General features: G+C 45.4%; 1 protein-coding gene across 2 annotated transcripts; it reads left to right on the top strand.

Moving 5' to 3' along the window:
• Window positions 1–967: 967 nt before the first annotated feature.
• On the top strand, window positions 968–11010 carry LOC143857476 (uncharacterized). 2 transcript variants are annotated; one of them, XM_077367890.1, is made up of 3 exons: window positions 968–1220; window positions 7454–10618; window positions 10770–11010. In XM_077367890.1, exons 2-3 carry the CDS (start codon window positions 7634–7636, stop codon window positions 10776–10778), a joined length of 2994 nt encoding a protein of 997 aa, XP_077224005.1. In that variant the 5' UTR covers window positions 968–1220; window positions 7454–7633; the 3' UTR covers window positions 10779–11010. The 2 variants fall into 2 exon arrangements, with proteins under 2 accessions (XP_077224005.1, XP_077224004.1); XM_077367889.1 differs by having other exon boundaries at window positions 7454–10645.
• The last annotated feature ends 337 nt before the right edge of the window (window positions 11011–11347 follow it).

Below are 11347 nucleotides of genomic sequence, written 5' to 3'. Positions count from 1 at the left end.
CTTGCCGGAATCCGGCTAGCCCGCAACCTCCACCATCTCCTCCTCCACCATAGCCATCTCCGGCCGAGCCTCCCCCACAACCACCACCACCATAAACCACCCGAAACCGCCACCTCTGCAACATTACCACCACCATAAACCACCCCAAACCGCCACCTCTGCAACTCCACCTCCACCGCAACCCACCCATTTGCCCTCCACCCACCTCCACCATCCTCCACCTCCAGCACCACCACCTCCAAACCCTTCGAAAATCCCCTCCATCTCCATCCTCACCTCCCTCCAAACCCAAAACCGAAATCCCCTTTCTCTACACCCCAACAAAACTGAAACCCATTTCAAAAAAAAAAACCCAAAAAAGCCACCACCGGACCATTACCCTCTTCAAACCCAACACCGCCGCCCATCCATCCACCTTCTTCCACCTCCTCTGCCACCCAAACCACCCTCCTCCCCCAACACAGCCGCCCATCATCTCCTTACCTCCACCCTCGGCCACCGTTCCCCACCACCTGCAACTCCATCGCCGACCCCCTTTCACCTCCTCCAGCCACCGAAACCCGCCGAAATCCTCTCCCCCACCTCGTGGTTTCTCCCAACCCTCGTTAAACCCAAATCCTCCCCCCCATCTCTACCCATTTCGAAAACCCATCCCACCTCCTTTTCTTTTCGTTTTATTTAACAGGAGAGAGAGAGAGAAAGAAAGGGAGAGAAAGAGAGAGAGAGAGAGAGAGAGAGGGAGGGAGAGAGCTCGAGCTCCACCGCCGTGCCACCCCCATCGGCCGATCCTCCCCTCCACCACCGCTACCTCCCTCTCTGTTTTCGGCATTTTTTTTTTTTTTTTTTTTTTTAAAAAAAAAAATAAAAAGGAAAAGAGAGAGAGAGAGAGAGTGAGAGAGAGAGAGTTGAAGGAGAGAAGAGGAGGGTTTTCTCGATTTTGTTTTATTTTATTTTTTTTGTTAGAAAAATCAGAGTGAGGGAAAGAAATTGCGGAGGTGGACTCGAGCCCCACCCTCGACCCGCGGCCTCCCCATCCGCGGCCTCCCCATCGCTGCCGATTAGCACCACCATTGCCATGCCCAAAACCACCTCATCCTCACTTGAGAACCCAAGCTGATCCCTTTTTCGTTTTCGCCTTCCCCAAGCTTCGATCTGTCGAATCCCAAGCGCAACCGACTCCAGCAAATCATTCGAGCCGTGCCGACCATCTTCAATCTGAGGTAATTGCTACTCTCTTTCTTTTACTAGTTGTTTATAATGTGGGTGGTTTGATTATCGTGGAAATTCAATTTACCTGAACATTGCTAACCTTGTTTTAACTCCTGGAGTATTTCTGGTCTTAAAAAGCATGGTATATCTGTACCCCTATCGTTCGATCTCATCTTGGGTTTTCCTATTAGGTTATTACCCTAAGGATGCATCGTTCGATCTCATCTTGGGTTTTCCTACTGGTTATCACCCTAAGAATGTAAAAGGTTCATGATTTTTGTCTTCTGATTAATTCCTTTGGTCTGTTAAAAGTTTTGGTATCTGTGACAGAAATCATTATAGATGGGGTTTGAGATTCCTTGTGTTCTTCAGTTTGGAAATGAGAACCGTGCTAAGTTGGCCAATGCATGAAAAGTAGAGGTTTACTCAAATACATGTTGAGGTGATTTATCCTAAGAAATGTATCTCCCGTGTTTGAATGAGATTTGAATGTCTCGTGAGGGCTACGAGAGCTCCGTGGATTAATGTTAGAGCAAGTTATCTTAAATATGTGCTCAATCTTGTTTGCATGCCAGCTAACCCAATTTCATTTGCTTGTTAGTTGAACTCCCAGCATATTGACTTTAGTCAAGAGGGGTAGGTCTAGTAAAAGATGCTTCTATTCTTGTATTTGCATGTGCTAGGTGCTATTCAATCCTCTTTTCAGCCAATCAAGGGGGAAGTAATGTCCATTAAATGAAAAACTCCTAATAGGTCGAATAAATAAGCAGATGTTGGAGATGTTCAATCTAGCTCGTTAGGAGTGGCAATTCGAGCGCCCTTTGTGTATAGGATCAAACCTCTAATAGTTCATCCCTACCCAACAGTTGATATCATCGTGGGGACGTCTATGGGGTCGGCATTTTGTCCTATTCTGTCTCTTTTGAGAATATGTATCGTATGAGTCCCGCAGTTTCATTCATAATTGGACCCCATTTCTTGTCTCTTCCCACTTCTAGGATCCTTATAGAGTTCGGTGTCCCTTTTGTTTTCTGGTTCCCCTTTATTATCATATTTCCATAGGGATCAGGCTATGACGGAATACTTCTTGAGCCAACCCCTTCCCTTCCCGCCTTAGAGTTTTCGCAGGTTGAGCGATTTCTTCCTCTATAGAGTCAGTCGTAGAGAGTTTAGGGGTCTGTCCCACCGTCCTAGGGTTTGGGAGTCGGCCCTACCCTTGTAGAGTTTAGGATTCTGTCCTATCCCTTCATAAAGTTTGGGATTCCGCCTTTTCATCTTCCAGAGTCCGTCTTCAGCATACGAGTTAGTCCTTCAGTCTTTCAGGAGTCAGTCCTGTCATCGTAGGGGTTAGGATTCTGCCCATCCTCTCATTAAGTCGTGATCTTTACCCCCGCTTGCAAGGTATAGGATGCTGTCCAACCCTTGCCGAGTTGTTTTCATGTTCGTACCCCCGCAAAGCATAGGATGCTGTCCAACCTTTGCGGGATATCAGGGGTCTGTCGTACCCTTATGATGATAGGGTTGTGTCCTCTCGTGTCAAAAATTCCAACAAAAAAACATTTCAAAATACTTAAAGGTTCAAAAAAACATCTAAAAATCAAAAATCCCAAAAATCTCAAGTTATTAGGAAAATCAGGTCCGAACTACGTTGGCTTGATCCCTTTCAACAGGGTACGTAGTGCAGCTTGGGATCCACATCCCAGGTCCAGCCAAACCTTTAAAAATAAACATTTCAAATATTCCAAAAAAATACAAAAAAAACTTCAAAACCTTTTCAAAAAAGATCTTCCCCTAGAGTTAGGAGTCTGTCCTAGATATTTAGGGTGTTTTAGAGTTAGGAGTCGGTCCTGATTTGTATTGATATGGTGTGTCCTGTCGTGTGAGTGTCCCTAGAGTTAGGAGGCCTCAAGTCGATCGGTTAGACATTTAGTCGAACCGATGGCTAGACTAGGAAGCATATAGTCAACCCATGGTTTTCCTTAGAATGCACAGCCTAGATACACATAGGATATAGGGCTCACCTGCATTAGCTTAAGGCTAATCAACTTGCATTAGTTAGGGCATATAGAGTCCTAAAAATTACAATCCACTTGAATTTAAGCAATCGCACAAAAAGCTTTAAACATCAGTCGAGTCTAGTGGATCGAGTCTAGGATAGCGGTCCTAGAGTTTTAGGCATCGTAGTTTAGAATAGGGCACCGAACTACGTTGGCTCTGATTCTTCCCGAGGCCGGGATACGTAGTGCAGCTAGGATGGATGGCCATCCTGGTCCGAGTCAAGTATTGCATTAGAGTCTAGGGCTTGTCGTGTCGGGTCATGTGTCGAGTCGTGTTGTGTTGTGTGTTTTGCTGTGTTTTCTTATTTTTATGTACAGATCCTATACCTTTAGCTGTAGCATGCATGTGTTTGCCCACCAGAACTTAGACACCAATCAGGCATGTCACTCATAACCTAGATATTTTAGGTGACACTTCTTTCACTTCTTTTATGTGTGTTTCTTATTCATCTCCGAGACGTGCATGATTAGCTAGACGTTATCTCGGGGATATTCGTTCCCATTTCGCATGATTTTCTCCCAAAACTCTTCAAAATTAATAATAAATGGCATAAGAGACCAGGTGCTAGCACTTGGGCGAATTGGGGGCGCCTAATCCCTTCCCCATTCGTCATCAGGCACGAACCCTATTTTATATCTCTGGTTATCTGTTGCAACAGAGCACAGCATGGGATCCAGGGCCCACTTCCTTGGATGGCGACTCTTTCTTTGCTTAAGGTGCGTCTCGAATCCGGGCTAGTCCCCGAATCGAGAGGTATCTCACTTTACATCGCCGCTCATGCTGTGAGGGGCACTCTTTCGAGAGTTCCTTGGTGGGGCTCTCCTTCACGTGGACGATCAAGAGACTCGCGCGGGGGCCCGTCCCCTCACGCCCGTCCCGGATCGGGTTCCACAGACTGGCGACTCTGCTGGGGATCTTTTGAAACATTGCCTAACTCTGTAAAAATGCCATTTTAATTAATTTTGAAGAAATTTGGGTCAAAATCAAGTTAAATGAGAACTTTATCGTTAGAAATCCAGGGGCACCAAGTAGGTGCGTAACTAAAACAAGGGATTCACACACTGCACATCATACATTGTCATATTCTTTATTTCTTTCATTATTTTCATTATTGGCCTCAGGGAATAGATATGACGCGTACCAGTTGGGAACCGTTGTATCTATTTCCGAGCTATGCGCCGGAGCTGCAGCCGTAGACACTGGGTGTGCTGGTGTTCTACAGCAGCCGATGAGCAATGAACATACTTTGTATAATGCTGGGTGTGCTGGCGTTATACATCAAGGGTATGGTCATAAGCATAGTACCCTGCAGAGATGCCTGGGCCTTACTTTTATTCCATTATATTATGTATGTATATATTAGTTGCTCCCTTTAGAACCAAAATTAGGGAACCCTTGCTAGGACACTATATATATGTACTCATATAGGACGAACATGTGCGACCAGCATATGTGAGCCTAGGATAGAAGTCAGCCTACCCATGTAGTGTAGAAGGGTAAGTCACACCGTGGTTACCCGCCGCGTTTTCTAGTACACTCACAAGCACTTTTGAGTCAAGATTATCTTGGCTCCGCTAGATCAGGGTAGGGCTGGTGCCCCTGGTTAGGATATGTATGTATATATGTACGTGTATGTGTTATATTTATTCTCAGATTAGGACCTGTCTCCTAGATTAGGTTTCTGTATCTGTCGCAGTCGTGCATTCCTTCAGACCTGATCGATGACCCTTACTCTTGCTCGGTTGTCAGCTAGATCGTGATTTACCCTGTGATCTCTTATCATACGGTCACCCCGGTGTGTTGGGTTCATGTGTTTGAGTTGTTCTGATCCATTACATCAGGTAAAGCCTATTCCTTCTTTCAGTTTGGGTCTGGCCGACGGTTTTGTTCACCGCCTTTCATGGTCATGGTCCAGTCCTTGATTCCTTATTTTCCTGATCGGTCTTTGTGCTAACCTGTTAGACCAGGGTCAGTCTATCAATAGAATTTTCTGGTCTAACTATCAGCTACATAGTTTCATTCCTCAGTCTTCAAAATGGTTAATCATTTTCCCTGGTCTTGGTCCTGATCATGGTCTATGTTTTGTCTCCTGAGTGTACGGTGGTCTTGTTCCTTTGTACATGTATTATTCGCTGAGTCGATGTATAGTTTTGCCATCTTCTTGTGCATACCCTATGTGTCGAGTCGGTCGTTCAGATCAGGCCACCTTTTTACAATAGGTGTTCCAGGTCTGATCCATCCTATTGCACTCCTTCGATGCAGTCGATAGTATTTCTTTTACCTTTGTTGAGACTATATCTGTCGTTTTGTCTTCAGATTGTACAAATCTCTTTGGTATGTCCCGTTTTGTCGATTGGTTAGATCAGAACCCTCTTTTCCAGTGAGGGATTCCTGGTTCAATCAATCATATGTACATTCTTTCAGAGTCACCTGGTTAGTGGTCTATACTCGTCACTCTCATAGCCATGGTCTATTCATGTGTCATAGATCCGTGTTGTGTGTGGATATTACTCATTGGGTTAGATTTTCGCTACTTGCATGCTCTGTCTTAGATATGGTTGATGGCTTGTCCGCTGTCTCTATGACCATGATCTATCATTATCGATCCTCTTGATCATACAGTTGTCAATGTCCATCATCAGATTTGAGATCCAGTCTATGACCTACTTCTGTCATTTTGTGGCCGTGGTCTACCTTTCTGATCTATTCGAAAGTCTATGATTATTGATGAACAAAATCAGTGTCGCCAGTTGTATCCTTCCCATATGATCGGTCAAATTTATCCCTATTATTTCGTTATTCAGGGTTATCTTCACTCTCTTCTGATCTTATCCTATCTGTGATTAGGTTAAATCATGTCGAACAAAGTGATGAGGGTTTGGATAAGTGAGTCAATTCGAGCTCTCCCGCGCGAGCGTGCACAGTGGAGTACGGCCGACAGGTTCATCAGCACGTTTAATAATTTGAGCGCATCCGGTGTGAATTGGCAATTTCTTCAAGCAGCTGCAAGACTCTGGGATCCTATTCTTCATGTTTTTCAATTTGGTCCCTTTGAAATCTGTCCTATATTCGAGGATTGGTGCGCCCTATTAGAACTCCCACCTGAGGGACTCTGGATCCAACCTTCGAGTATAGCGTCTCCTCGTTCCCTTTTCTGTAAGCTTTTTGAGAACCAAACTGTTGATGCTATGCCCTATTTCAAAGACACGTACGTGCAATTCGATGACCTCATTGAGCGTTTTTCTAAAAACGTTGACCCTATCGATTCCCGTTTTCAAAATTGTCGACGCAGTGCCTTAATCTTTGGTGTCCTTGCACGTCACGTTGTCCGTGAAGACTCCAGTATTGCCCCTGTGACCTTACTGAGTGTGGTCGATCAAATTAGTGAAGGAAGGAATCCTGTCCCACTCATGCTAGCAGAAACCTTCTCTGGGCTGGATCTTATCGCCCGGCAAGAGGTGAAGGATAATTTCCATGGGTGCGTCAAGTTACTTTATTTATGGCTCTGTGAAAAACTCACCATCCTTCGGCCACAGAGTTCCCTTCAGTACACCCTCAAGGATCATCTTTCGTGGCAACCAATGGCCAATAAACCCCAATCCATTGATGAGTGGCGTAATTGGTTGCAACACGTTGAGAAGGATCAATTTCACTGGGTGAGTCATTCATGCTTACATGTTATCACTAGCACCTGCCCACACCCATTTGTGTATCTTATGGGTTTGGAAAAGTCAACCTTTTATGCTCCCACTCGTCTGCTTTACCAGATCACGGGAAGTCCATGTCCTCCCGGATTTGTAACCCCTCCTCCTTGCGAAAAGCTTACTCCCGATCTCATAAAGTCTATTGTAGCTGCTTGGGGAAACAAGGTTACCGCTAGGAGATTTGCTCTATCATCTAAAGTCCATCGAAAGGAGTTACCAGAAGAGCCTGCGGGAAAGAGAGCTCGGATCATGGAGCATTGAAGACCATTTTCATACAATTGTCATTTTAATTTCAAGTTTCATTATACTCATTTTGTTCCATCTACTTGTAATTAAAAGTGACATGTTTTATCAATCGTAACTACAGTTTGATTTGTGATCAATGAAAATGTGTTCTTTTCTATTTTTCTCGTCTTGAATTTACGTGAAGTGTTCCATCTCAATTATCAAATGTGCAATCTAACTTATTAACTTCCATTCAGGAGTCTTAGCGGGACATCATCGCTCCTAAGAAAGCCAAGTCAAAATCGGCCTGGTCCCGTCAGTCTTCAAATTCCAGGCTGAATAGACTTTCTCTTTCCCCAGAATCCTTTACTTCTCCTGCGCCGCTTCTCCTGGGTCGTCCAGAAATTCTTTCACCCATTTCACTTGCATCTGAATCAATGGAAGGGACCGGTAACAACAGTCCTGATACGAATGAGATGATGAAGGCTATTCTTCTTCAGCTGAGTACCATGAAGGATGATATAGCCCTCCTGAAAAATGATCGTCTGTCTACCTCTAAAGACCCGGCCAATCAGCAGCCTTCAGTTATACCTTCTGTTCCTCTTGTTTCTCCCAGGCCAGCTGTATTGCCTGAAATCGAAGACTTTGATGAGGGCCAGTACGCAGCAGAGAACTGTCTTCCTAACCTGGGAAATCCTGATAAAGCACAGGAATTGGCTGACCAAATTGAGAAGCTGACTCGGGATATGGAAACCATGAAGTGCCAAGGTCCCAAAAATTTGGATATGTCTGAGTTCATGATAGCTCCAGGGGTCGTACTTCCGCCCAAGTTCAAAATGCCAGACTTTGACAAATACGACGGAATGGGGTGCCCTCGTAGCCATCTCAAGTCAGTCATTCCTCTGTTGCAGCAGCACGGTTTATCCCCAGAGCAGATTGCTTTGGTGTTCCCTAGAACTTTGACTGGGACAGCGAAGAAGTGGTTCTTGCATCTGAAACCAGAAGAAAGCAGGACTCTTGAAGGTGTAGCTAACAAATTTGTTCAGCAATTCTCCATGGAAGAGGGGATTGACGTGACAAAAAGGGATCTGAAATCGCTGAAGCAGGGACCTAATGAGACATTTACTTCCTTCATTCGACGATGGAGGAGAAAGGCAGCACAAATGACCCACAAGTTACCGGATGACGATCTTATCAAGATTGCCGTCAAGAATCTTTCCCCCTTTTACTTTCCTCATATGTCAATCCAGTACTTCAATGACTTCGATCACCTGATCAAGACCGGGACAAGAATCGAGGACATACTGGCTAAGGGCGGCCTGAGAACTAGGGCCTCCACTTCAGATGTCAGAGAGGGAAAAAGGCCTATGGCGCCTCCGAAGGAAGTTAACAACGTGAATACTGCTCGTCCAGTTAGGAGAGAAGGTCCCGGAGGAGTTCGTCCGGAAAGAAATGAGCCCAGAGAGTTCACTCCTTTACCTTATTCCCTGTCTGTAGCTCTCAAAAAGCTGTTGAGAGACAAGAAGATCACTCTACTAGAACCCCGGGAAGTTCCCAATCCTCTCCCGAAATACTGGAGAAAAGATCAGTACTGCGAATATCACCAGAGTGTTGGGCATTTGACTGACAGATGTTTGGCACTAAGGCATAGGATCCAGGATAAGATCGAGGCAAAAGAAATTGTGGTGGAAGCTCTTCCCAATGTCACCAGGAATCCATTGCCGACGCATACTATGCCTCCTCCAAATGTCTACGCTATTCTCACTGAAGAGGTTGTCCTGGACCATTCTCGTATATGCGCCGTTATCTCTGATGAGCCGTATATCTTACGATGGGAATCCGATGATGAAGAATTAAAGCGCGAAGAGCCTTATGTCTTGTCCTCTGCGCAAGAAGTTGGGGAATCCTCTGGATGTCCTTATGTCCTCAGATTCGAGGGGGAGGAGGAGAAAAGCAAAGTCCCATATGTCCTTAAGCTTGAGGACGAGGACTTGCTGCTGTTGAACGATCCGTGTGATGAGGTTCGCCATGTTACCCGTGGTGGACGTTTCTTTAAGCCCCCTGAGTTGAGAGCAGAGAATCCCGCTGAGATTGCCAGAGCTGTTGAGAATCAGAATCAGAGGTTGAGTCCTGAGGAAGATGAGGACATTCTGTTGAAGCAGCTTAGAAAGACCCAAGCTAATGTTTCTATCTGGGGTCTGTTAATGTCATCCCCTAAGCACCGGCAGGTTATACTTCGTGAATTGAATACAGCGCAGGTGTCTGTGGATATAACCCCTGGTGAGCTGGTTGGGCTCGTATCTATGGCCAGATCAGCTATGATCGTGTCCTTTTCGGATGAAGATCTGACTCCGGAAGGTAAGAATCATACAAAATCCCTCAGAATCACCGTCGTGTGCAATAAGAAGAAGGTACCAGAGGTTTTGGTTGACAACGGGTCAGCTCTGAATGTATGTCCTTTGAGCACCGCTACCGCCTTGGGGTTTGGGCCGAATGATTATGTTCCGTCGGAGCAGGGGATATTGGCTTATGATGGGACCAGAAGGGACGTCATCGGAACCTTGGTCACCGAAATTGAGATCGGAGGTGAAATGTTTGACATAGAATTCCAAGTTCTAGATATCAAGACCTCATTCTTTCTCCTTCTCGGCCGACCTTGGCTTCACAAAGTCGGAGTGGTTCCTTCCACTGTCCATCAGAAGCTCAAGTTCATCAAGGATAACAGAATTGTCACAGTTCGAGGGGATCCAGAACCAGAGGTTGGACAGATATCCCAAGAGCAGATCGGTTCAAGCACCATAGATGTCAGTCTGACTGGGTTTTCGCTTGAAGTCTCGACCATTACTATGGAAGAGGCTATGAGCGAAGAAATTCTGTTTATGTCCAGTGCAAATGCGCAGGTAGCCCGAATAATGCGCAAATATGGGTATATTCCTGGAACTGGTCTGGGGAGAAGTCTGCAAGGTTTAACTGAGTGGCCGGAGCTGAAGGTCGCAAACAATTTGTTTGGGTTAGGATATGAACCCACCAAGAAAGAGATCAGGGAAAGAAAGCAGTACATGCTGAAGTGGGCAGAGCTGCGTCGTCGGGGCCTAGAGCTGCCTATGGGACCGTTCAGTCTGTTGATGAATGGTAAGTACAGGAAAGAAGGAGCCGATCGCCCGTTCTATGGTTTTCCCGAGCCGTGGTTTGATGAGTCTGGGAAAGAGTTACCAGGTTTTGAAATCTTCTCCGCTGACGAATTGCCAGACGAGTACTTCCATGGACAGATTGTAGCCGTCGAAAAGCAGGAATCTGATTGGGCTAAGAACTTAGAGTCGCAGCTTCTGGACTCCCTCTTCGAGGTTGAGGCACCGGTCATTGCTATGATCGGAAAAGATGCACGCTTCCTGAATCCGAAGGGCCGAATTACCCCAGCTGAGGTACCCCTTGATAACTGGACTTCTCAGGTCATTCCTCAATTAGTTCTTCAGTGTGGTCATGTTCCTCCAAAAGAGTCTCAAGTTTCTGAGTATGTGTCTGTTTCCGAGTCAAATATAAAGTCTGCTATTTCTAACAATTCTTTGGATGCAGGTACCTTAGAAAGCTTAGACATTCCTGGTGTGGGTGGCGAGTCCTCCGGTATAGATGTTGCCTATGAAGATGAGTCTGTTATGGAATATACTACAAAGTCCATACATGGTCCAGTTGAGTCAAGTGTCAGCATTTCAGTTGACGATGCAAACTTTCTTTTTGAGCATACTGTAAAGCCTGCTGTGGGCCAGTTGATCAATGATGTAAACTTTGATTCTATGAATGAAATAAAGGACTCGTTTCAGTATCTTCCTGTCTCTGTTTCTGCTTCTCAAATTGATAAAACTAATAACAATGATCAAGACTCCCCCTCTTACGAGGATGTCGACGAAACTCCCCCTGAGATCAAACACATGATTACTCGGGAGGAGCAGCGTCGGGCTAAACCACTTGAAGAAGAAATTGAAATCGTCAACATAGGTGATGAAACCTTAATTCGGGAAATACGGATTGGCAAAACGTTATCCCCGGAGGAGCGTGAAGAATTAATCACTTTGCTTAAAGAGTACGAAGAAGTTTTTGCTTGGTCCTATGATGACATGCCAGGATTAAGCGAAGACATAGTCCAGCATCGTCTT

This window comes from Tasmannia lanceolata, unplaced genomic scaffold, assembly GCF_043159265.1.
Source record: "Tasmannia lanceolata isolate RefF3 unplaced genomic scaffold, GAP_Taslan_0.1 ptg000025l, whole genome shotgun sequence".
In the NCBI taxonomy this organism is placed as follows: domain Eukaryota; kingdom Viridiplantae; phylum Streptophyta; class Magnoliopsida; order Canellales; family Winteraceae; genus Tasmannia; species Tasmannia lanceolata.
This window is presented reverse-complemented; position numbering and strand designations above follow the sequence as displayed.